Source organism: Tympanuchus pallidicinctus, unplaced genomic scaffold (genome assembly GCF_026119805.1).
Source record: "Tympanuchus pallidicinctus isolate F22 unplaced genomic scaffold, pur_lepc_1.0 scaffold8, whole genome shotgun sequence".
Lineage (NCBI taxonomy): Eukaryota > Metazoa > Chordata > Aves > Galliformes > Phasianidae > Tympanuchus > Tympanuchus pallidicinctus.
This window is the reverse complement of record NW_026294802.1, coordinates 6,206,619-6,234,289: the sequence shown is the minus strand read 5'-3', so window position 1 is coordinate 6,234,289 and position 27,671 is coordinate 6,206,619. Positions and strand designations below refer to the sequence as shown.

The 27,671-nt window shown below is 38.0% G+C and overlaps 1 protein-coding gene across 1 annotated transcript; it reads left to right on the top strand.

Moving 5' to 3' along the window:
- The first annotated feature begins 239 nt into the window (after window positions 1-239).
- On the top strand, window positions 240-27,671 carry SLC13A4 (solute carrier family 13 member 4). The gene is made up of 14 exons (XM_052667904.1): window positions 240-338; window positions 6,175-6,303; window positions 9,803-9,939; window positions 10,502-10,683; window positions 11,318-11,372; window positions 13,368-13,487; window positions 14,280-14,391; window positions 15,460-15,650; window positions 19,863-19,964; window positions 20,449-20,550; window positions 21,661-21,758; window positions 22,878-23,008; window positions 26,652-26,789; window positions 27,534-27,671. Exons 1-14 carry the CDS (start codon window positions 240-242, stop codon window positions 27,669-27,671), a joined length of 1,734 nt encoding a protein of 577 aa, XP_052523864.1.

The following is a 27,671-nucleotide window of genomic DNA, read 5'->3' as shown; positions in this document are numbered from 1 at the left end:
TGGTGAGCCCTACAAAAACTGAATGCCTTTTTAACAGAAAAATCATTAGAGTTTCTCTTCAAAACAGCAGACTGAAGAATAAGCAAATTAAGGGAGCTATCTGAGGTGGCTGTGTGAAAATAGGAAACGAGGCAGAGAGAACCCTGTCTGCAAAATCCAGGCAAAGGCAAAGGAGAACGTGGAGTGGAAACTGGACAATCTGAAGAAATTCAAAGAAAAGAAGATCACCAGTGAAGGGTATGGCAGTGGTGAAGGAGATTCTCCGATCCAGAAACATCTTGCTCGTTGTTCTCATTCCACTTCTGCTGCTTCCTCTGCCACTTTTGTACCCCTGCAGCGTAAGTACATTTTCTTTTTCTACAAAGCCTCTGAGTACAGCAGGCGCTCTAGCTGGATAAGCCTACAGTGGACAAAAAGAGAGGCAAGGATCTAAAAAAAAAACAACGTTTCTCTCTGAAATATCAAGGACTCAGATTTGAAGGAGTGAAAGTTATTGGGCAGTCATCGCAATAACAATCAGAGCTATTATGAACAATGTCACAAGCAGAGATGAAGAACCAGGTGAAGACTTATTTTAAGACAGACACTTTGCATCTCTACTGTTTCTTTAGCGGTGTGTGTGAGGGAGAGGTGTTTAAAATGAATGCTAAGAGTGCCTTTCATTTTTAATAACAAATACGCATGGAAGAACTTTCCATTTGGTGCGTGTAGAACAGTTGTTCAAGTGAACTAGGAGCTAGGACTTGGTAGGACAACACGTGGCATCTGCTACAATAAAGCAAGTGTATGTACTGACATACTGCAGTTCTGACATTGGCTAACAAGTGATAGCTCAGAGGCATTCACAACAATACAAAGGAGGGAATCTTTGCTTAACACATAAGCAAGGCAATGGCAATGAATACCCCTGGTTAACTTCTCTCCATGCATATCTCTGCTGTGGTCAAGCATAAAATAATAGTGTACCCATACCATATAGAAATGGTGATGTTTAACTTGCCAACATTTGCACTGTCTTAAAAATTCTGTAGCTCTGGCTTTCACTGTGCTAGACATAAATCTAGCTGAATGGTGCAGCAATTTCCATTCCTTCTTTTACCCTGTTAAAGATTAATTCTTCTTTCTAGCACTAGAGGATTTATGAATACTACCACTGTTATCAAATGACAGTTCAAAGGATTAGAAAACTGTAGGTTTTTGTTTGGAAAGAAAAAACAGGATTCACAGAAAGATAATGTTTTTACACCAGTGAATTGTATTTTACAGTTTGAATGAGTTCTCCTGCACTCTTATAGTGGTTTTATATCTCTTGTGACTTGAGCGAGAATGGATGACAAGAAATTGTACTTTCTTCAGAGAACAGTAATGCCCCCCTTTTTTAAAAAGGATTTCATCTCCCCCAGTGCCATTGAAGGGGCAACATAAAGAACAGATTTTCTGTGACATGCTTGTATGATACTGAAACTACAGCATGCTCTGTATCCCCTGAGACCTTCTCAAAGGCAACACAAGATTCACTGCATTGAGACTTGTTACCTATGTTTGCTCACTGCCAGACTCGAAGGAAATTCTGTAATAACCAAGGGATTTGTAGTGTTATGGTATGAGTTTTGGAACAAGAACTGCTATTATACTGCATGTGTTCCATTGCAATATTGTTCTGCACCTCATTGTGCTTCTGTACTGCAAAGTGACTTGAAAAGTCATCAGATGATATTTTATATTCATTTTGCATATGAGTGAATACTGCAGATGGTAAAGCATAGCTGTTAATCTGGCCCAGAGCTGGACAAATATTTATAATGCCATTGAGAAAACATCTATAGTTAATAAACTCATTTGACAGGATACTATTCAAGTGCTTTAAGCTAGTATTTACTTTGCTACAATGCATTGACTAAGATTACGTCTTAAATCTGAAGATTAAATTTGCCTCCTGATGATTTTCTTATATTTTCACTTATCAGACAATTATAGTAGCTTTCAGTTTCACAGAGAGCAGAATTACTAGGTGAATTATGTTTGCATTTCTGCAGGGAATCAGCTATAGCCTCTTTGGTGATAGCACAGCTCTGGAAATGGGGTAATGTTATATGTGTAATGTAAAGGGACATCAGAAGGAGCATGGGGACTCAGAACTCTTTATAGGTAAGGTTTATGGGAATAATGTCCACGGCTTTCTATTATTTTGTGACAGTAAATGATTGGGCAGAAAATAAACCTGAGGAAATTTGTTTGAACTCTTCCCAAAATTGATACCTGAAATGTGACTTCTGCAGCAGGTTTGAGACACTCATAGACATTTTCTATACCATGACAAATGCAGAAAAAAAGTCTTTTCCAGACAGTGATATTTTCTCATTCTCGTAATCTCCTTAGCTGTGAATGGTGACTATTTCTACCATATTTGTTTCATCCTTATCCTTTTTTTTTTTTTTTTTTTATCAAACCACTGGTGATACCATTAGCATTTTACATGAATAGAGTCAGTACTGGGTATGGTCTACTGAGGCCCTGGGTACTATGTTTGCAGTAAGTCCAGTTAAGGACCACTGATTATTCCTCAAAAGGCAGCATGCACAGAACAGCTACGGCTGGCATATTGTCATTTACCTTTATTTTTGCTGTACACCCTCTAAAAAGAGGAAATTGCACTGTGACCCTGTCAGCAAAAAGATAGCAGACCAGAGGCTGAACTATCACTTCTTGCATAGCTTAACCACATGCCTATATGCAAAATATGCATTGCAGATTTTTATATGGGTAAATCTTGAATCCAGACTTTATTGTTAGTGAGTATTCTGAGATTCTCAGATGGTTTGACTACAAATGTTTTGTGTGTTGAGCATATTATGGAAGTTTCAGCCATGGCATTCCTTTCAGTCCTCTTTTCTTTGTTTATAAGATGCAGACTGAAGGTAGGTGGAAGCCCCACCAGCCATCACATAAAAGCTCACTGAAATGTATTTTCCTATTCTGGGCTTCATTCCCTTCTTAGGTATGTTTAACATTCATTTTCACCTCTGCAAAAGAAGTAAAAGAATGAAAAGAATAAATAAACTACATAGCCATTATTTCAATACAGTACTTAGTAGCTCTGGTAACTATTACATAAATACAGAAATTGAATTCAATTGAATAGAAAAGATTAATTTATTTCTTCTTTCGAAAGAGCTTGTTTAGAGCACTGAGAATAAATAACAGTAATAGGAAATAAGTAGCATAAAGATTTAGTGCCTATCCCAAGTAATTTTTCTTAGAGAGGTGACTTCCCTATGTCCTATTTCATTTCCACTATTAGTCTATTGCTACATGCATACAGATGATATAGAATAACTATGCTCAAAGAAATTCTAGAGAAAAATATTTTTGTAAGGAGAAAATAGTTTGGGATCAGGTTAGTATAAAAACATTATTAAGAATTTTGTCAAAATATATCTCTAGTTTTTTATATCTGCCCCATTTTAAAATAAAAATTAATGCTGTTCCATTCAAGCAATTTTGTCTTCAATATTGCTGGACATCATGGAGCCCATGTTAAAAAAATATAAAAAATAAAAAAATATATATATGTATAAATATGTATGTTTTTGTGTGGTGCAGGATTTCAAATGGTACTTTTGGGTACTTTCCTACCCAAAAAAGAAACACTTCAGAGCTAAATTTGTCAACTTGTCCAGTAGCATTCCAGATACTCTCAATAGTCTCTAAAATCATTGGACTTTATCTGATTAAAGAAAATTATATTTCTTAGTATCTCTTTTTTATTATTATTATTTTTTTATTTTTATTTTTATTTTCAGGCTCTAGTTACTTGGATTAGAACTATTAAATGTTATAATTTTCTGAATTAGGAGTCAGAACAAGGTCTGATAGCTAACTTTAACCCATGTTTCTGAGTAAGCTTGGCTACAATTTTCAATCAAGTAAAAGAAATGATACATGGTAATATATCTTGACATTTTCTCTGGGTTTTGTTCTGCTTGTTATTACCATATTGTATTGTTGTACTGAAAAAAAAAAAAAAAAAGAAGTGGAACAGCTGAATGTGATTCTTCATACATCAGAGACAATGTAAAAAAATACATATAGAGATTTAAAGAGAAGTTAGTTATTGGTTCATTCCAATGAATCCATGCCCCTGTTTAGACTCACCTTTGACAGTCATACAAGCCCATTGATTTGCACAAAGACCTTTGGAATTTCCTACAGGTGACTTCTTGAAAGCTGTTTAATTTGTGAATCAGAAAAGAAAAATAAGAAAATCCTACTTGATCTATTTGAACAACCCACTTATAACGAATGCATTTTCTAAACCATAGCCATTGTGAGCTGTGAATCCATATGACGATGTCGTCATAGAAAACATCCAGGAAATAATGAAGGGCAGATATATAGCTAGTGTAAATCAATACGAACATAATGGCTTCTGTAGAACTTCTGGGTAACCTCAATACCTAATTTGACTTCAAATTTGCAAACAGGGAAATAAAATATTTTTCCTGAAGTCAATTCCTCTGGTTATTAACAGGAAATATTTCTAAGTTTTTAAGAAAAGTAAAAGAAAAAAGGGTCCCACTTAAAGCCATAAATAAAGGCATATCTATCTAAAAAAGCATATGTTTTCCTGTAAAAATGTCCAGGAGATACCATCTCACTCCATCTCTCACCAGTTTTAGCCCTGACGAAAAAGAACCTGGGTGTACTGGTAGATGGCAAACTGGACATGAGCCAGCAAAATGCCCTTGCAGCCCTTAATCCCAAACATATCCTGGGCTGCATCAAAACAAGAATGGCCAGCAGGGCAAGGGAGGTGATCCTGCCCCTCTATTCTGCAGTGGTGAGACCTCACTTGGAGTACTGCATCCAGGTGTGGAGTCGTCAGTACAGCAGAGGTGTGAGCCTCTCGGACAGCATCCAAAGGAGAGCCACAAGTATGATCCCAGGGATGGAATACCTCCCCTGTGAGGACAGGCTGAGAGAGCTGGGGCTGTTCAGCCTGGAGAAGAGAAGGTTGCAAGGTCATGTGATAGAGGCCTTTCAATATCTAAAGGAGAGCTACAGGAAAGAAGGGGCAGACTCTTTAGCAGGGTCTATGGTAATAAAACAAGGGAAAATGGCTTCAAGTTTAAATAGGAGACATTCCAGTTGGATATAATGAAAAAGTCTTTTACAGTGGAGGTGGTGAGGCACCAGAATATATGGAGTATTTCAGGGTGAGCCTGGATCAGGTCCTGGGCAACCTGATATACCTGTGAGCGTCCCTGTTCATTGCAGGGGAGTTGGACTAGATGGCATTTAATAATCCCTTCTAACTCTAAGGAGTCTATGATTCTAAAGCTCGGGACCACATTCTCATGGCTTTGTGTCCCAAGATTTTGGAAAGTAGCAAGTTTGCTACTTGATTAACCACATGACCCAGTGGCCTGTAAACCCCTCTGAACTTTGGTCTTTCTTTTCCCAGAGAACTGCAGAAATTACCTGGGAAAATACAGCCAAATATTTCCCAGAAGAACCACTGTGTAGCTTTGTCCATTTGATACCATATGTGAATACTTTTGAATTATTCTGAAAACTCCTCATTCCTGTGCATGCCCAACACTGGGAGAAAAGCCAGGTAGACGTACAGGCTCCATGGGGCAAATCTGAGGAGTCGTGGAGAAATTTTTGTTATATACTGGGTTATTTCAAGCAAACAAATCCATCAGTGAACAATGATTTTGCTGATAAATAAGTATACTCAAATATTTTGCACTAGTTTCTGTGCCAAGATTTTCATTAGCAACATCTTCTTCAGGTATTGGCCTTTCTGTTTGCAGCTTAGATTTCACATCCAATCAGCTGTGCTTTAGAACATCCTTGTGTGAACCTTGTTGAATTCTGAGGTGCTGGTACATGCTGCCCAGAGATATGGATGCTTCATCCCTGGAGGCATTCAAGGTCAGATTGGATGTGTCCCAGGGAACTTGATCTGGCAGATGGTAGCCCTGCCCATCGCAGGGGATTGGAACTACATGGGCTTTATGGTCCATTCCAACCCAAGCCATTCTATGATTCTATGATTCTTGTAATCCAGGCACCCTCAGCCTGATGAGTCCTGTGAACATATTCACAAAGGTTTTCACAGCAGGTTGTATGACAGCAACATTTAACAACAGTGCTTTCTCCATACAGGAAGCCTCATGTGCCTACGTGTTGATTGTGACAGCTGTATACTGGGTTTCCGAAGCAGTACCTCTTGGTGCAGCAGCCTTAATTCCTGCTTTCCTATACCCACTTTTTGGAGTCATGAAGTCCAGTGAGGTAAGACCAGCGTGCACACTTTTGTCATTTCGTCTTTTTACTCTCAGTTAATTATATGATTAAAGCAAATTTTAGTGGACTAGCAAGAATGAGTCTGGGAGGAAGAAGTGTACATCTTACAATAAGTAACATGGACCAACCAGCCCTTACTTGCATTGAAAACTAGACATAGGAAAGGACATGGTAGCCAAAGAAGTGTCCATCCTATTGGCTACTGCATCACCAGCATTCCTAACACATACTGCACCATGATTCGACCTTTCACTTCCTCCGAAAAGTACATATGGGATAAACTGGAAAGTTTACTTCCAATGAGGGATGGAAAATGTATAAGCCTTACAGAATCACAGAATCACAGAATCAAAAAATCCTAGAAGGGGCCTCAAAGATAATCTAGTTCCAACTATAGAAAGGGTTGCCAATCACTAAATTGGGTATTAGTTCAGGTTACCTAGAGTCCCTTCCAACCTGATCTTGAATATTTTCAGGAATGGGGCATCCACACAGCTTCTCTGGGAAACCCATTACAGTGCCTATAGATGATGTACAAGGTATGAGACCACATATACTAAAAAGTATTACCATGTAATACTAGGAAGATGCCTAGTACTTTTTCCAACCAGTAATCCTACTGGTGCCTTGAAGTCATCAGTTCTCAGGAAAAAGAGTAGCTGTACAAAAAGTCTCTTTGAATTTGCTTAATTGAGTTTCTCTTGAATGTCATTTTCTTTCAGGATATGCCAAGAATTCCTTCAATTTCATCTGCTGCTTTTATTTCTTACATTTTTCCATCTCCCTTTCTTTTTTTTTTTTTTTTTTTTTTCTTTTTTTTTTGTTGAATGAAGTAGCACCACACTTGGTTTATTAGAATTAGAAATATAGGTAGCACAGAAGAATATATAGCAACCATAAGGTTGGTTAAAATTCTAACACAGTCTGGCAATGTGCAGACTCATAAACATCTCTAATCAAACACAAAACAAGAGTTTTATGACATCTCTTATTCCTTCCAGTACTGCAACAATTGTATAATATAATCAAATACATTTCCCCATCTGCATATTTCAATTTCAGGATCTTTTTCTTAACATAAAGGTTAGCACAAAACATTGTAGCATATCAGAGAAAGAAAATTTAGGGGCAGCCTCACAACTTCAATGTAACATTAAATTAAATGATATTGGGATTACTGCAGAGAATGTATTATTTACTTTAGGAAACAGAAGTAAAATCCTGTTTATTAAAATAAGCAAAGCTGATGGTTGCAGTATTTCCAGTCTCCTGTTCTAAAGCACCACAGAAACTGGGTCTCATACCTTGGAGTTCAAGCTACACTTCACTCACAGGCCTTGAGAGCATGAATCTGGGTGTTGCGTGTGTGTTGTATGTATAAATAAGAACCTTAGTATTCGCTTGTTTCTCAAAATTGGCTGTGAAAGGGATAAAGCAAAACAACAGATTCTTTGTGCTGCTGGCTTGGTAGATTCCTTTCATTCAGTTCAAGATTTTTTGAACAAAGTATTAGGAAAATAAAGTTAATGAGAAAGAAACCAGTAGAAGAAAGCCAAAAAAAAAGTGATATTTGAAAGCTCTGGCATACAACTATGATGGCCAAGTCTACTAAGGATACTAGGGGTATTTGTTAAATAAATGTAACAATATCCTTAACACTTACTGCAACATGCACAAAATAACACTAGTGCCATTTGTATATTTTTATCAGAGTGTAAGAATAATGGAGGATAATGGAAGGAATATGGCTTAAACTGTTTTAAAATGGTAGGGCCTACACTTGTTTACAGCAAAAGGCATTTATACAGACTGGAAGGAGCAGTCCCTGAGAGCAGCCCTGCAGAGAAGGACCTGGGGGTACCGATGGATGAAAAACTGAACATGAGGCAGCAGTGTGCTCTTGCAGCTCTGAAAGCAAATGGTATCTTGGGCTACATAACAAGAGGGGTGGCCAGCAGGGATGGGGAGGTGATTGTCCCCCTCTACTCTGCTCTTGTGAGACCCCATCTGGAGTACTGCATCCTACTATGGAGCCCCAGAACAAGAAGGACAGAGAGCTGTTGGAGAGGGTCCAGAGGAGAGCCACAAATTTGATCAGGGGGCTGGAGCACCTCCCCTATGAAGGGCTGAGGGAGCTGGGCTTGTTCAGCCTGGAGGAAAGAAGGCTGCAGGGTGACCTCATTGCAGCCTTTCAGTACCTAAAAGGGTCCTACAAGGAGGAGGGGAATCAACTCTTTGAAAGGGTTGATAACAGCAGGACAAGAGGAAGTGGTTTTGAGGGAGGGGAGATTTAGGTTGGATGTCAGGGGGAAGTTCTTTACAGAGAGAGTGGTGAGGTGCTGGAACAGGCTGCCCAGAGAGGCTGTGGATGCCCCGTCCCTGGAGGTGCTCAAGGCCAGGCTGGATGGGCCCCTGGGCAGCCTGGTCTAGAATTAAATGGGGAGGTTGGTGGCCCTGCATGTGGCAGGGGGGTTGGAGATTCATGATCCTTGAGGTCCATTCCAACCCTGGCTATTCTGTGATTCTGTGATTCTGTGAAACCAAAGAGTCTGTGTTTAAGAAAACAATTGTAGACCTATCTCATGAAGCATTTTGTTTAAATAAAATAAAATATTCAGCTAGATTCCAAACATTCACTTATTTATAAATTTTATTTTCTCCTGTTTTGTTTGTTTTCACCAAAAAAGTGTGTGATTTTTTTTCTTATTATTTTTGCAGTAGTTTCACAGAGTATCTTCTTGTGTTTTAGCAAGTCACACATTCAAGAATTCTGCTTTGGATTTGTTCCTGCATTGTCTCTGAATATTTTCTTAAGCCGTAGTTGATTTTTGATCATCCCTTCCAGATTGAAGTTCTCTTTATTTCAAATTTTGCCTTCTTTCCCTAACACAATGCAAGTGGATTTCCACTCTGAAAAGTTCTGGCACAGTATCTTCAGACCATCAAAGCAATATCACAACCTTTATTCATTGCATTCAGAGTGCATGTCCCCAAATAGCTTTTTTTTTTTTTTTTCCCCTGAAGCCACAGGTTCTAGAGATGCCAAATTTTGCACAACGATTGAACATGACTTAAGAAATACAAACAAGACAGACAATTATATTTCCATAACCAAAAAGCAGATGACACACATAAATAAGGTGCTCTCATAGCAGAATTTTGTGTCTGTTTCAATTTGTGCCTCATTGAGCTACAACTAACTCCAGGCAATGCACATCCTGAGCAAAGAAGTAAGATTTCTCTCAATCTCTTCAAAGCTGAGAAATCTACAAACAAGAGGGGATGCAGCTCTATTACTTGTAAATGCCAAATGAGAGAGATTGAAGACAGCACTATGACTTCTGAATTCTTCAGTTTCCCTGGCTTGCTGTGATTCTTCTTGTGGGAGTGTAGAAACCCACAATATTTCTTACTCTTCAGCATGATCTTTGTGTTGGCTAGCTACTGTGTTTTTTAACAGATTATTTCCCCCATGTTCTTAATGCAGGTGGCTGCTGAATATTTCAAGAACACAACTTTGCTCCTCATGGGTGTGATTTGTGTGGCAGCTTCTGTAGAAAAATGGAATCTCCATAAACGTATTGCTCTGAGAATGGTCATGATGGCTGGAGCAAAGCCAGGCATGTGAGTGGATCTTCAGATTTCAGGGCAATCTGAGGTTAATAGAGGCAGCTTGTAAAAGCAAATAACTCAAGCTCCTCTATCCACAGACAAAACCCAGCTGGGTTTGGGGCAACTGTTCCTACCCACTATCCCTGTCAGAATTTGAAAGCTTTCAAACATTCTCAGCAATTTTTCTGCCACCTCCTCCTCCTCCTCCTTGACTTATATAATTCCATTGCTTTCTATTTTCAGCTGATTCTTTGTTCCTAATCTCTCTGTTCCCTCTTTGTTTGTTTAGCAAATATAAAATAATTCTTAAGGTATCCCTGAATGCACTGAAAATCAGTCTTTCTCAGGTCACTGGTTTCCAAGTGGGGAAACAAAGGGTTTTCAGTGATATATGATCTTATGACAATTCTTAACACAAAGCAGCATTTTATCTATGCACACAATAGTATTTTGGTACCAAGAAAAAGAAAAAGACCCTACCTATATGCTTACCATCTGACTAATAAAAAGGTTAGGTAGGAAGGCCTTTAGTATTTGTGAAAGTGCCTCAAAGTCTCACTGTGTTACACTTCAGGTTGCTTCTTTGCTTTATGTGTTGCACCACGGTGCTTTCCATGTGGCTTTCCAACACATCCACCACAGCCATGGTGATGCCAATTGTGGAGGCAGTGCTCCAGGAACTAGTGAATGCTGAGGAGGAGCGTGATGTCATCAGTACTGCAGGCAGCACCACTATTGAAGAAAACGAGCCAATAGGTATTTGCCAATATTGGCCATTTTGTTCTCATTTATCAGTGACCAGAATGATTGATATATATTATTCAAATTCTCCCCAGATCATAGCTGTTTGATTTGCACTGCCAAATATATTGGTCCATTCTTTTTCTTTTTGCATGTTGATATTTCTTCCAAAATTGAAAGACAGTTTTGCCTTGAAACGGGCAGAGGCCCAAACACATGCTCTGTGACTATCCCAAGCTTGCCTTTCTACTCCTGCACTTCCAAGCTGCCCAGTTCAGACCAGGTGCCAGAAAAAATTTCTTCTGCACTGGTTTGAGCTTTAGCGGTTTCTGACATTCCCAGAAAGAAAGAATTTGGGAAGAAAAAAATCTCCCATTTCTTTCAATTCACAAATTCCAGGCTGAACAACGACGTTATCTAACCTTACTTAAATTCTGGCATCGAGGCCTTAAGTCCCACAGGCATGACAATATTTTAATTGTAAGAGGCATGCTCTGAGGACAATAAAACACAACTAAATGCCACATAAGTGTCACAGAGTTACCTGAGAAGGTCCAGACCAGCTTTCGCTTGCAATAGTTTCTCCAAGTTTAGTCACCCAAAGGCTCAGATCAGTTCTTACCACAAGCCTCCTGTTCCTTCTTTACAGGTCTCAACGAAAAGCATGACCAACCTTCACTGGAGCTTATCTTCATCAATGAGGAGTAAGAATGAACCCCGTACGACTGGAGATTTGAGCCCTACACAGGTTGCAATGAAATGAACTGAGGAATAGAGCAGGAAGGGCGTGGAAAAGCTTATAAATTGATGTTTTACATGTAACTGACAAAGAAGGCTGATATGAGAAATAGGATTGATGTAATGGTCTGGATCTCACTAATGTTTGCAGGGATCTATTTATTTATTTATTTATTTTAACATTATTACCACTATAAAGTGAAGGAAATACCCACTTACAGAGGATTCTTGAGGGAAGCCTTAACTGCCAAGAGTATTCAAGAAACAGATGATGGCAGAGAGAAAAAAAAAAAAAAAAAAAAAAAAAGGAAAGAAAAGAAAAGAAAAGAACTGCAAAAGATTTATTTGAATGCAGCCAAACTTCTTCAGAAGTTTATAACACTAAAAGATTGAACCAGGCCTCTATTTTTGGTAAAATAAGAGCAGATAAAGGAAAGGACTAATTTTTAATTTTGAGTTATCAGATAAACAAGTCAGATACGCAGGAGTCTATATAAAGTTCTTGTTCTCCAACTGCAATACAGGCTTAATTCTGAGAAGCATCTTCTTAAAAGGTACGGGGTTAAAACATACAGTTTCTTCTTTAGCTTCTTCTGTTTCATTCACAAGAGTACAAAATAAAAGACAAATAAGTTCTGGTTACATCATTTAAGATTTTCTTTAAAACAAACATTATCATTCAAGTAGCTCATGTTGACAACTTGAAGTTAGCTTGCAAGTTCTAAATAACTTTCTTATTAGTCTGGAGAATAATGAGCTCTCTAATAATTTGTCTTTTTATCCTCTCTTTTTATACCATACATATTTTCTTCAGTATAAAGGAAATCTTTCATTTTGGTATTATGCCATTAATTACTTTAAGACTTATTGAAAAATATGTGAGAAATATTTCATAACAGAACTATTATTAAAACAGTATTACTTGAAAAAAAAAACCTTGAAACTTATTGGGAAACGTAGCCCACATTCTGAAATTAAATCTGATTTCAAGGTAAAGAAAAGTAAAAGCTCTTTGTATTATTTGCATGGACCACATGCTACCCATGACAGATCTTAGTGAAAGCTTTAGTGTGGCACGGGACGGTGCTCATAAAAAGCATTGAAGAGGCTGATGGAGGAAGAACTTGAATAGAACAAGATGGAGGTAGCATTGGCTTGCCTGGTAATTCACTTCATTGTGAATGGAGTCCATTCCTAGAACAGAGTATATACTACTGTGAATACATATAACTCTCCTGGATGGAAGTGGAACTGCCTTGCTACCAGGCTAGAGAGAGTCCAATTGCAACATAATTGGAAATAATGGTTTTAAGTTTAGGGAGGGGAGATTTAGGTTGGATGTCAGGGGGAAGTTCTTTACAGAGAGAGTGGTGAGGTGCTGGAACAGGCTGCCCAGAGAGGCTGTGGATGCCCCGTCCCTGGAGGTGTTCAAGGCCAGGTTGGATGGGGCCCTGGGCAGCCTGGTCTGGTATTAAACGGGGAGGTTGTTGGCCCTGCATGTGGCAGGGGGGTTGGAGATTCATGATCCTTGAGGTCCATTCCAACCCTGGCCATTCTGTGATCCTGTGGTAATAATTGTTCCCATGTATCTGCCCAAGATACCACAAAAGAGATACTAATAATTGGTATTCTTCACCATTTTAGTAGGCATTACATCTCCTGCAGCTGTTGCCTCTCCTTCTCTTGATTTGCGCCTTTTGGGGGAGCTGGGTGAATAGACCGTTTTAAAGTATACTTTCCTTTCTTTGTTTTTAGTGCTACTACTACTGACTTCAACTCCTTGATGCATTCAAAGGTATTGTCATAGGTAGTACCTGCATATTCTGAGCTACACTGTTTGCTAATACCATCAGAACACAGTACACACAGCTCTACAACTCCTTCCTTTATTTCAAACAAGAAGTGGTTGTTGTGTGAGAGTACATAGCACAGAATGTTCTGCTTCATATTTAACCTTTCAGACTTCTTGCACAAATCACAATGGGAAACATTAACGCCACAGGGTTTATTTCAAGTGCTGCCAAGGATCCAGTCAGTAAACTAATTATTCCATCCAGACTCTCAGTTTTTAGCAAGTTCAGGTAAGGACTTTTATTGTCCAGTTACCATCAAGTTCTGCAGTTGAGATGCCTCGGTTAATTAGAACTACACATCTTACAAAGTCACCATCTCTAGCAAAGGCACTCTTAGATTCTGCTACATGATAGGGGAGAAAACTGATGTATATATATATATGTTTTCTGAATTGTAACATCACAACATCATTTTGTTTTGAAAACAAAAGCAGTATTTAAAAAAAAAAAATCTCGTGTTTTTCCAGTGTGGTTCAATTCTGAAGTTTTGGTGGTTTTGCAGTGTTTTGGTTTCATTTGTTTGTTTGTTTTGAAAGTCCACAGCCCATGAGTTTTATAAAGCAATATCAGTCTAAGTGCCTCTAAATAAACAGAAACAGAAGAAAGACTAATCTAAAGGCATTTGCCTCCTTACAGACTATGAATAGTGTGCATATGATAGCCAACCCGATTGGAACGATGAAATCCAAGAGCAATGGGCAGCAACTACCTCAGGTAAGATGTTAGAAATGGAGGGTAAAGGAAGGGACAGAGATGAGCATTATCTGTTTATCACTGCTTCATTTTTATTCCTTGTAAGCTGCTTTTAATGAAATCATTCTCTATCATTTTACAGCAGTTACTTTTTAGCTCTATGTTAATTCTTGTTCCCATTTAGAATTCCTCAGCACAGGTATTTTTGTACAGCCATCTTCCAGTAAGACATTTCTGAATGGCTTGTACAATTCATTTAGCTTTATAATCAGTAATGTGACCACAAGTTTCACTTCTTATTTCACTGCTCTACCCACTTTATTTCAGCAAATCGTTCCTGGAAAATGGTGCAACAGAAAAAGAAGAGCAATCCTTGACTCACAATGTCCTACTCAGAACTAAACTAACAAGAGACATGGATCATTTAATTGTTCAGTCAGTGGGTTTGGCAGTCTTAGTATTCATCTCCTTATTGTACTGCCAAATATTCTCCATCAAAATCCTCTACTACATTACACGACTGCAGTATTTCTACTTTTCCTCAGTGCCTCCAAGCAGTGACTGTTTTTTCTACTGTGGTTATACAACTCCTAAATGCATAAGTTAATGCTCAAGAAAGATTAGACTAAAATCAACACATGCATTTGCATTAGCAGTTCTAATGAATCTAAGTGTATGTTTCTAAACTGAATGCAATTCTCTTGTTATTTAATTTCCTCTTGCACCCATTTGCCATTTGCATTCACTGATTATTTTGTAGGTAGTATGCTCTCTTCACTTTTAACCTACAGGGACATGAATCAGAGAACTCTGACAAGGATGACAAGCATGATTTACAGCATGACTGATTTTATGACATAAACACAAATCCAAATTAATGATTTAACAGATCTATTTGACTCCCGTGATACCTTTTTCCTGATCATAAACTATAGCCTTAGTTGCATGTAAAGTGCTCTGAGTTTCTCTACCTTTACAATATAACTGCTTGATTTAGTAGCATGGAGCTTTTCTTGTCACTGTTAAGAAAACTTGTTTTGGAGCAATATTTTTTCTGTAGCTTTTCTTTCATGGCCCAGCCTCTTCCATGTACTTTCTGAGAATCATTCTTTAGGAGAGGCCCTGAGCCAGTCTGAGTGCCAAAAGTCCACCAAGCATTTGTCTGGTGGCTGTTCGTAAGCCTTAGGGATTACAGATTCCTTCTTCTGCAATGCTGGCATCCTGCCTCTGCAGCCCACAAAGGCCTTTTGGTATCCAGCTGAGATTCCAGTCAGAACTGGAGCCGACCCAAACTGTGGCCAGAAGTCCGATTACTGTCTATTCCATATTTCGCCGCAGACCAGGCAATTTCGGGCTCTGAGACAGGTTTCTAGCTCTGATCCCAACTAATACCAATGAAGAAAAAAATCTGCTCCCTCTTTTTATTAGCGCTGTGGCATTAGAGAAAGCAGGGAGCGGGCTGCTGTTCTCATCTCTTTCTCTCCTTGATCAATGTATCCCCTCACAGGCTCAGATACTAGTCCTACCTCCTAAGCCCTCTGAACTGGACCTGAGCACTAAGTACCGGTATCAGTCCAGACATGACCACATGATCTGCAAATGCCTCTCACTGAGTATCTCCTATGCAGCAACTATTGGAGGACTGACAACCATCATAGGGACTTCAACTAGCCTCATATTCTTAGAGCACTTCAACAAGTAAGTGACACTGTGGGTGAAAATATGATTGGTCAATATCATCCCTGTGACTCTCCCTGTGAGTTATTTATTCTCTCAGGGAACTATTCTAAGATGATCTCAATAAAGACAATTTTGTTTCCTTTCCTACTTTAACATTTTTTGCCAATGATTAAAGATTGTAAGGGGGAGCTTAAGTTAATATTTATATCCATATCTTTCTCCCATGCAAAATAAAAATTTCTCAACATTTCTCTTGAGCAACTTCTTCTGATACGAAAAATTGATTATCAAGAAGGCAGCAGGTTCCTTCAGAAATTAAGCACTAAAGCCATGCAGACAAAAGAATGAAGAAAAATGGAAATCTGTGCAAAAGATGAAAAGTCATAAAACTTGCTTCAAGTTATTTTTTGGCTTCATAGCAAGCTGGTTCTCATGGTGAACCTAGAATCATCATTGGTAATACTTGTGCTGTTTAACATGCAGTGCAGAAATATGTACATTTAGAAGTGTGGCCTTACACCTTTGCTTCATGGATGATGGGAAGCAGCTCTGAACTAAATATTTCCTCTATCATATATGCCCAGAGCTCTCAAAGGCATGAATGTCATCTCTGTCAGAAGGCTGATGAAAGTTCTCCTCACTCACTGATCTGTAACCAGGCTCACACCTGATTCTGATCATCTACTGCTGTGGCTGTAACATTTTCCTGCATTTGACATTTTGAAATGCTGGCAGCAATGATAACTAAATTCAGAACCCATCTTTAGCCCATGAATCTGGATTTCACAAAACTTCCGAAGACCATGCTTTTTTGACACTTCCACCAAATGCATATATCAGACATCTTTGTCAGAACCTAGCAGACTATAGTGATTATTTTTGTGGTCCAGAATAAGACACACATAGAGATTCTGAGTGAAATCATTCTTAGTTCTACTGACTAGGACTTTGAATAATAAACTCAGATAGAGACAGGATTTAATTCCTGGTAATTGCAATGATTTTTGAAACTGGATGGAGAATCTAGACCATCTGGTCTTAAAGGTGTGAAGTTCTATCTGGTTCATCTCAGGCATGGTCAGTGACTGGCATTTTTTGACCAATGGCTTTACTATGAACAAGTATTGTATTTGTCACATTTATATACTGATGAATTTTTTCTGTCATGCCATAACATATATGAACGTAAATATATGTTTGTACTTCTGTACATATTGGAAATGTTCTTTTACCATTCTAAACTCTCACATAATGTCTTTGTGTTGTTGTTTTTTTTCTTTACAGCCAATACCCAAATGCTGAAGTGATGAATTTTGGAACCTGGTTTTTGTTCAGTTTCCCCATTTCCCTCATCATGTTGGTCCTTACTTGGTTCTGGATGCACTGGTTATTCTTGGGCTGCAAGTGAGTGCAAGACGTTCAAGATGAATTGATAACAAAAACAGGGCATCACTGACCTCATTAGAGTGAATCTCATTAGAGCTTTTCTAGTTCAAATGATTAAAGCTAAGGTACAACTTTCTTCTTGATAGAAACAATTACAAGAGGAAATAATATTTTTTAGTTGTGACAGATAGGCAGCAGTGCTCATTATTGTTGCACAAGAGTGAAGTGCTTAGGTATTGGTGATGGAAACCTTTACTATGCACTCAACTGATTTTTTTTTTTATTTAAACTCTCATAACTGGGTCTCATCATGGACCAAAAATCTTGATAAAAGTCCTTTTGGAAAGGTACAACTGAAAAGATGAATAGGAAACAATAACAGTAATTGAACAATTTACTTTTCAGATCTGCCTTCAGATAGATGAAGTTAATATAAGACAGTTAAAATTAATGGTAAACAAACTCCATTTATATATTTGATCTTAAAGGAAGAAGAACTCTTAGGCTGAGGTAAATACCCCTTGAAACCACCAGTTCTGAGATCCGAAACAAGAACAATTTCGGTCTTCTATATCATATGTATTCTCTTTGCAGAAGCACTCAGCAAAGCTAATGAAAATTGACAAAGTATATGCATTTAGAGTGAATTAGTTAATCTGCATTAAAATGCATTGCATACATATTTATTCAGAATTAAAGTGGCCTTAATTTGATTTAGTTTACTCTTAAAAGTAAGATGAACTGACATCACTAATTTATTTCACCTATGAAAGTGTATAAAATGATAATCAATTCTGCTTACAGCTGACCTTGGGTTGATTTTAAGACGTAATTTAGAGGTGAATAACTTCCATGTCCTTCAGTCCCCTGAGTGTTTTAGTTCCAAATTAAAAGGCTAAAATAAATGTCTTTTTCTTTCTATTTTTTTTTTAAATTTTATTTATTTATTTAATCTTGAGTGGAAACAAGCCCTAACACCACTTTCAATTACTTTCTGCTTTTTAAAATAAAAGCCATTGAAATTCCACATTGCATCCAAGACCTCATGCTGATTAATGTTTTTGTAGATAATACCAGAGATTGAACCATTATTGACTTCTTGAGAAGTGCTGGTTGGTTCCAAAACTCTTAAATCTTTGTTCATTTAAAGTCATTAAAGAATGTGTTATGTTAAGCATGTGGATACAATACTATAACTTCACACAGTCCTAAGCCTAGCAACACTGAGAGCATGTTGAAACAGCTGTTAATGCTTATATATAAATGTTTATTGAATTCCCATAATGTTCATGTTGCATGTTCTTCCTCCTAGGAAGCCCAGTGTTTTCATTCTGACTTGGGCTGATTGAAACATTTCAGACTTTTGTTGTAGGTTCTAGACAAATTCAAAGGAGATGGAGAATAGACCCACCAAACAAGCATTGCCAAAAAAAGCAGAGCTAGGAGTAGAATTGTCATTATGGAAGTGGCCATTAAAAAGCATATTTCTTTTCTCCTCCAGCAGATGCATGACCAATGGTGAATTTTACTGGAGTCTAAGAGCAAAGTTTGCAAGGAAATTTAAATGTGCACAGGAGTGCTATGTGAGTTTAAAACAAGAGACACATAGGTACTCAGTTGCTAGGGACATGAAAACGGAGATGTTTTTGTTAATCAGAAATGGTCAACCTGCATCTTTAGCTACCCAAACTATGCAGATAATTTGACCTTTGTCAAACACACCGTTTGGCCAATGTGGTAGCACAGGTCTCACTCTTGTGGGGCAACAAAGGAGACAATAAAATGAAAGAAACTTTAAAACCAGACCATTTCACCTTCGACACACTTACTTCACAGCTGCTGCAATCTATTTTACGCTGGCTTAGCTGCAGAAGTTTCTCAACCCACTCCATACACCCCTGTCCAATAGATAGTACAGGTGGTACAAAAAAGCAGAGTTGTGGCCCAAAGCAGAGCAAAGTGACACAGTAGGAAAGAATAAAAAGAAAATGTTTATGTGAACTGGAAAGAATATTCCTTTCAATTAGGAATCCTTTGCTATAACGTGAAGGCTAGCTGCATAAACTAGGTGCTTTGCCTAATTTGCATATAAATGTATAGCAAATTTAAATGTGTTCCAATGTTAAATGCACTTGTGCTTGTGTTTACCTGACAGATGTACAGCCAGTTTTCACCATGAGAAAACATATTGACAGTCTTGGACCCTGTGGCAGAGGCAATGTGGTCTTGCTCTTGGTTTGGAGAATGTTAGGAAGAGTAGAAGCAGACAAATTATGAAAGCTATTGGGTTCCTCAGCATAACTTTTATCATTACTTAGTTAATCCTGAACATTCAAGTGAAACTTGGACTCAGAAGCCAGATCAGGACATATGCATGTTGGCTACCCTTGATCCTAGTGGAACCCATATAAATCCTTCACACCCAATAAAATTATTGATAGTTGATCACAGTCTTTCTATGGGATAGTATAAACTAGATCTAGTCTTTTGGAGGTTTGGGGCACTGGAAAAAATCTGGCCACCAGCAGCCATCTGAGGAAGCCTACAGAAAGGGAGTTCAGCCACAGCCTGGGGAGGCTCAGTGATATCAGTCAGGATTAGACCGGGCTCCACAAGGACCTTCAGACCACGTGTAGGATTTTTTCTCAGAAAGACCTGGAAAATAGACTATGCAAAGGTCACAAGCAATGGTTTCCCTTTCCACTGCCATGAGGCCCAAATCACAATTTTACCTAGGAAGAATTGCAACTGAAGTTTTCAGTTTGTTTCTTTATTGTTATTTTTCTTACAGCTTTTCACTTCACTTCATGCCATTGTCTAATTTTACTGTGCTATTTACCTCAGTTTTAAGGAAACCTGTTCTTTGAGCAAAAAGAAGAAAACCAAACGGGAAGAAATGTCAGAGAGAAGAATTCATGAAGAGTATAAGAAACTGGGGAATGTCAGGTAAAACAGACCTCAGGAAATAGCCTGATTAGCCAGGACTACATGCAAAAATATTGGTATGGATTTACATTTTGATTTGCAAATACTGTTATATGTTGCTATAAGCATAACTATGCTTATTACATTCTTTGAAAGGTTCAGTACCAAGTGCTTACAGAAGAATAGAAACATGAGCTTTACCTTGTATCCAGATAATGATGCAAATACATAACAAGCATTTATAAATTTTTTCCTTTAGCTCCTGCCCATGAAGAACTGAATTGAAAATAATGATATTTTAGCTCGTGTTTACTGAATTTACTTGGTTTTCAGTTGAGAGCCAAATGCAGAATTCCTTAATTCAAGTGATTTTTTTTTCTAATTTCCTCATGTTTTTTTATTTCTTCTCTTAGAAACCTTTCTAATTCCTTATTTCTTCTCAAATCTGCTCTCAGGTTTTCAGACTGACACCTGTAATAGTTAGTTTGGTTCGTTTTGTTTCTAGCTATCCCGAGATGGTGACAGGATTTTTCTTCATCCTGATGACCTTGCTTTGGTTTACTCGTGAGCCTGGCTTTGTACCAGGCTGGTCGTCATTTTTTGAAAAGTAAGTGAAGTTCCCTAAGCAACTACATCTTCAGACTTTATGCCATAAGTTCTGTCTACAAAATGTTATTATCCACCATTAACAAGGTAGTGAAAATTGAATATTTATTCCTGCTTTTTAAACTACAGCTGTTCTCTCAGCAGCAAATTCTTTTCTTGCTTATGAGTAAGGCAGAGGGAACTAAGCAGACAAATTAAAACATATTTCCAATGTAATAAGTAGGAAGGGCAGATGCTGAAGTTTAATGCATTCATAGAGATGGTATCATGGAATATATTGATTATATAATTCAAATTAAAATGTCTGGTTTTTTTTTAAATTTTATACTGAATAATATTTTGACAAAACAATGTACGTTTGAGAAAATAAAATTTATCAAGAAAATATTTATTTTGGTTGAATATTACACAGAAAATTGAAACAACTAATGTTATTTTTTTTATTACAAATAATATTGACAAAAATCTATTTAAGTAACATTAACAAAGAATACATACCAAAGATTATATAAATGAAGTTAAATTTTCTTCAGGTTTCCACTGTATAAAATTATTTTGACATCTCATCCCAATTTTGACTGAAAAATGGTCTTTACTTTTGGGATTTCCTGAGGGTATTTGTAGTTTGACACATCTCAAAGTATATTATCAAACTGAGATTTAGAAGTTTAATTTAAAAACAGTCTTGTTCACTTTTAAGGATCTTTTAGGTTTGCCTTTTCCTGAGAACGTGTTTATTCTTTACTGTTTCTAGCAAGCACATTTTTTTTCTGTACATCAAAGTTAATATTTAAAACAGAAAGGGATATCTTTTTCACTAGAATGTTAAAAAATATTGACACGGATTGCAGTTAGCTAAATACATATTGCTATATTGAATAAAAATCTTATCTGTATCCTTAATGTGAAGATATATTTTTCTAGAAGACTTCAGATGTGGAAATAAAAATTCAGCTCTAAATGCTAGAGCACAAGGTTGGACGTGGTGATCTCCAGAAGTTCCATCCGACCTCAGCTGTGTTGCAATTCTGGGATTCTGTAACTGCTAAGAGATAGTTTACAAAGGCTTTCTAAGTGTGTTTTTATGGTAACCCCATTGCTTCTTTCTCAGGAAAGGTTACCGGACTGATGCCACTGTTTCTGTTTTTCTTGGTTTCCTCCTTTTCCTCATTCCAGCAAAAAAGCCATGTTTTGGAAAAAAAGAAAAAGGTAAAGTACATGCGGCAAGAAAGAGAGCTGGCATGTTTTTCTTTAACTATGTTTTTCTGGTTTCTGCAAAACGTTTGATGAATACATTTTAATTGTGGAATTGTAGACGTATTTTCTCTGATACCATCCCTTGCATCAGTCTCCTCTTGTTTTCTTGTACTTTTATTCATATGGTCTTATCTAGCAGATTACCAACAGGTTTTATCTGTACTTATAGAGTTTTCAAAATTTAAGAAAGAGTTTTAGGAAAGATTGAGATGTAGTTCTATCCTGAGAGTGCAGAGATTTGCAAAATTGGCTGAAGATAACATCTAGTAAATAATCCAGTCTTTATTTGTATGGAAGAAATAAATGATAATCTCGTTAAAAAGATGTAAAAAGGTAACAGTTGTTAATGTCTGGCAGTTGTAATTTTTGGCAATGCTTCTCTTTGCTGTTATCCCAGTAATAATAATGATTAATTAGCAGCATTCATTTTTGATGGTGTTCAGAAGTGCTGATCAGTCTGCTGTGCCAGACTTTCAGCAATCATTTATGAAAACATGATTTCCTGCATAGTGTTATGTAAAAATTACAAATGTGTATAGATATGTTTGGTTTTTATACTGAAATACATGCAAAATACAGGAAAAATAATACCCTCTATCTCTTACTTCCATAATATACTCAAGCATCTCAGCAAACTGTCATCAGCTAAAGCCTAGGAAAGTAAATGCACATTGTTAAACTTCATGACTTAGTGGAGAGAGCAAATGCCTTCCTTTGAGAAAATAATCCCATTGTATCTCCATCTTTGTGATCTACACATAATTTGCATGTGCACATACACAACGGAGAAGATTGTCTCTTGAAAAGCTGTAGCATAAGGCAGAAGGGTTTACAACTATTCACATCAACAGAGCAGCCAAAGAGAGGTCAGGATATTTGGAATCAGAATGATGCAATTTCTGAAGCTGAGATAACCTGAGAGATAACCTAAACTCTTTTTCACCTCTCATAGACAGTTCTCAAGATAACTCCCAAGAATATTGCACTACTACTAGTAGTGCAAAATACGTGAAGATCTTTGCATAAATGCCAGTTCAATTTTAATCATGCATGTGCCTTATTTTGATATAGGAGATGCTGAAAGGTCAACAGACACCAACACACTGGACCCCATCATCACCTGGAAGGACTTCCAGAAGACCATGCCCTGGGAAATTGTAGTGTTGGTTGGAGGCGGTTATGCTTTAGCAGCTGGATGCAAGGTACTGATTTAGATTATATTTCCCTTCTTAAAAAGTGAATAAAGAAAACTGAATTTCTATCTTTTGTATGTGCTCCAAATTGGGATTACAGTGCAGAAACTTTCAAGTTTGTACATCTGCTCTCTCAACAGAAAGCTACCTAACAAAGGGCTCAAATCAGTTTTGTAAGTATAGCCTTCTATTGCCATTTCAGATTTTCTAGAAGAACTACATACTCCTACATGGCTGGGAGAAGTCAAAGATCTGAGGGACACATCTGAAGGACCCTTTCTCAATGAGCAGCTAAGCAGCTTGGGGAAAACATCTCAGCTGCCACAGGATGCTCATATTTAGAAAACAGTCACGCTTCTAGTGCTGATAAGACAAATCATGCTCTGGGCTGTACTGAATATATCTCCTTGCAGTACAATTTATGAAAACACACCTAGCTCTCCTGCAGAGACCTATGTGTAGGCAACTAAATCTCCGTATCTTCATCTCAAAATTTTAACTAACATTAGGTGGTCCTTCATTACCAATTTATAATACTTCAGTTCATATATTGAAGAAAGGGGAAAAATCAGTCTTGGTGCAGATTCAAGTTATTAACTGTCAAATGTATCTCTGTGGTACTATGGACAATTCTTTATTAGACATTACACTGAAATCCAGTTTACTAAACAAAAGGTAATGGAGAAAAGATTGATCTTAATTTTGTTTACTTGCTGGTGACATTCTCTGACTATCCTGAAGAAAACAATCCCGTTAACAAGCATCCTACTTAAGTCAATGCTGTGCTTATGTCCTTTCCTCAGACTTCTGGCCTCTCTACATGGATTGGGCGCCAAATGCTGTCCCTGAGCAGCCTTCCCTACTGGGCTGTAACTCTGCTGGCCTGCATTTTAGTGTCCCTGGTAACAGAGTTTGTTAGCAATCCAGCAACCATAACCATATTTCTACCTATTTTATGCAGCATGGTGAGTATAAACAACAGCAGTTTTAATCTGTTGTTTCCTGTTGCATCCATGGCACTCAGATCACAAAAAATTTAGCCTACATTCCTCAACTCCATACCCCCCAAAAAAACAACGTAACAAAAAAATAACCTCACAACAACAACCTGAAAGGCAACTTTAGTCCTGATAAATTTATTCAAGACGTCTAGGACAATATAAAAACATAGCTCCTACCATGAGGAATAGATGGACTAAATACAAAGAAAGATGACCACGCAATTGAAGCCTATGAAGTGAAGTCTAAATAAATCTTCAAATATCAATGTTATTTTAAATACATTATTCATTAATTAGTAGTTACCCACTCACCACATGTAAGGAAAGACTAATCAAGAATTTCATATCATCAGATTAAAATGGATTCAAGGGGATGATCTGGTAAGCATGCTAACACACAACATCAAAAGCAGAGATTATTGTAAGGAACAGAGGATAAATTCAGAATACTGGTATCAAAAGCAGAGAAAAGAGATGCAAATTTCATTCTATATTGGAATAGCAGCTCCAGAAAACTGTCTCATTTCTTTTCTTTTATGTAATGTGTACCTTTTCTTACTAAGAATGTAGAACATGAATTGTGGTTACCTGCTACAACAGTTTTATGAGGTTGTCCCTAAGTACATCATGTGAACAACTCTGAGTTAATATGAATATATTATCAGATTAAAATAAATAATTGTGTTAGTGTGGCTTATGAGTACAAATTTACCTCTGTGCTCCACAGAGGCTCTTCTAAAGAGAAATTTAGAGTGGTAATCTACTTTAAGTATTCTGAACTGGCATCTTAAGATGTCAGGCTTTCTTTATTGACTCTGAAAGTAACCTGGAGATGCTTTCCTCTCCAGTTAGCCTTGAGAATATAGTTTCCCTTTGCCATAGAAGTAGGCTACAGCAACACAGACTAAAATGCAAAATTTCACCACCAGTGAAGGGTCTAATGCAAGAACAATTCTTTAGATCGCTCTGAAAGTATGTTCCACCAGTACTACCTTCTCACAGTGCAAATTTGGACCACAGACAGCTGGGTCCCAGATGAATGGAGGCTTGCCACGTGACTCCCATCTACAACAAGGAGGATCTGGGGAACTATGAGCCTGTCAGCCTGACCTTGGTGCTGGGAAAGGTTATGGAACAGATCATCTTGAGTGTAATCACATGGTATGTGCAGGACAACCAGGAAATTGGGCCCAGACAATCTGGGTTCATGTAAGGCAGCTCCTGCATGACCAACGTCATCTCCTTCTACAGCCAGGTGCCCCACCTGGTGGATGAGAGACATAGTCTACCTAGACTTCAGTAAAGCCTTTGACACTGTCTCCCACAGTAATCTCCTAGGGAAAGCAGGCAGCACATGGCTTGGATAAGTACATTCTTTGCTGGGTAAAAAACTGGCTGGAGGGCTGGGCCCAGAGAGTCTTGTCGAATAGAGTTAAACAGAGCTGGCAATTGGTCACAAGCAGTGTTCCCCAGGGGTCAGTATTCAAACTTGTCCTGTATATCTTTATTGATATTGATATATTTATTGACTGATTGGAGGGAAGGAATCTGGGGGTGCTTCTTGGTGCTTGGCTGAAGATGAGCCAGCAGTGTGCCCAGGTGGCCAAGGCCAAATGGGTCCTGGCTTGTATCAGAAATAGTGCTGCCATCAGGAACAGGGAGGAAATTGTCCCTCTGTATTCAGCAGTGCTGAGGCTGCATCTTTAGTACTGTGTTCAGTTTTGAGCCTCTCACTACAAAAAGGACATTGAGGCCCCGGAGGGGTATTCAAAGAAGGGCAACAAAACTGGTGAGGAAGCTCGAGCACAAAACTTATGGGGAGAAGCTGAGAAAATTGCCATTGTTCAGTGTGGAGCAGAGGGAACTCGGGAGAGATCTTATAGCTCTCTATGACTACCTAAAAGGAGGTTGTGGTGAAGTAGGAGTTGACTTCTCCCAGGTAACAATGATAGGATAAGAGGGAATAGCCTCAAATTGTGCCAGGGGAAGTTTAGGTTGGATATTAGGAAACATTTATTCTCCAAAAGAATATCAGGCACTGGAACAGGCTGCCCAGAGAGGTGGTTGAGTGTTTGAGGAATTTGTATGCAAAACGTGGTTTAAGTAAGCAATATTGGTGGTGGGTGGAAGGTTGAACTGAATTGTATTAGAGGTCTTTTCCAATCTTTATGGTTCTGTGATTTTACAGTTCTTTCTTAACCATAGTTAGGAAGACTTTAAGAATTGTTTCAGTATCTTTAGTAGCTGAAATAAAAAAAAAAATCCATAATGCCAACATCTTGTTATCTGTCTTGGAGGACGACTGAAGCAGTACTTAGTGATCAGATCAAGAACACACAGCATAGAATGACATGGGGAACAAGTAGGAAAAAGACAAAGAATGGCCCAACAGTAGCAATATGCAATCACTGTGGAGTTACTTTAGCGTTAAATAGCTGAACAGAAATCCTATGAGGTTTACCAACTCCAAATTGCACCATTTTCCTACCAAACAAACAGAAGTACTTTCATGCTTATGTGTAAAAATGAGGGAGCTGAGATTTATAGCCTTGTTATCTTTATATGAAGCAGATAAGTTCTTTTCAGCTTATTTATGAGTATTGGCTCTTGCTGGTTAAGTAAAACTTCTCTCCCTGCTCCTCTCCTTCCAGTCAGAAACCCTGCTTATCAACCCTTTATACACCCTGATTCCTGTCACCATGTGTATCTCCTTTGCGGTGATGCTGCCCGTGGGTAATCCTCCAAATGCCATTGTCTTCAGTTATGGGCATTGCCAGATTAAAGATATGGTGAGTTCTGAGATTGGGTATATCCTCTCATTCTTCATGCAATCCCTGTGCCTTGTACCCACGCACAGTAGCCTACAATAACAATAATGGCACTGGTGTTAACATAGTCATACTTGTCTACTCTGCTGCTATGGCACAGAGGTAACAGGTTAAGAACAGTTAGACACCTCCTGTAGGGTATACATATTTCTCATCTTTGTCTTTATGAATATAATGGTCAAACAGGTATCAAACAACAGGAGTACAAAAGACTTTGTGGTGACCTGTTAGGACAAGCACAACGGCAGTTGCAGAAGAAACAGACTGAACAGTAGGGTGCTTAGGGAAGTCAGGAGAGTACAAGAAATCAGTTTTATCATGTTGTTCCACACTGAATCACACAATTATCACCAATCATGCAGTTATCCCTCTTCTATGTGTGGTTTAAAAACCCATTCTGATACGTGATTGAAAAGTTCAAGCAATAAACTAAGCAGTTTTCTGATGAGCTGCATCAACCTCTGACTATCAGTCCTGAATATTCTCACAGCTTACACTTTGATACATAATACCGAGTCCTTTTTTTCTATCTGTTTAGAAATTAGTGTATATATATATTATTACTATACATATAAATACATACAAATATATTCCATCAGGTTTCTTCACCATGCCCACTGTTACCTCTTTTGCCTTCTCTGTTTCTATTTTAACTGATTTTGATCAAGCATCACTGATGCATTCTGATAAATTTTGTTTTTGCAGGTGATAGCTGGTCTGGGAGTAAATCTGATTGGTCTGGCTGTTGTCATGGTGGCAATCAACACGTGGGGAATTAGACTCTTCCAGCTGAATACTTTTCCAGAATGGGCAGCAGTAAGCAATGTCACTAGCCAGACATAA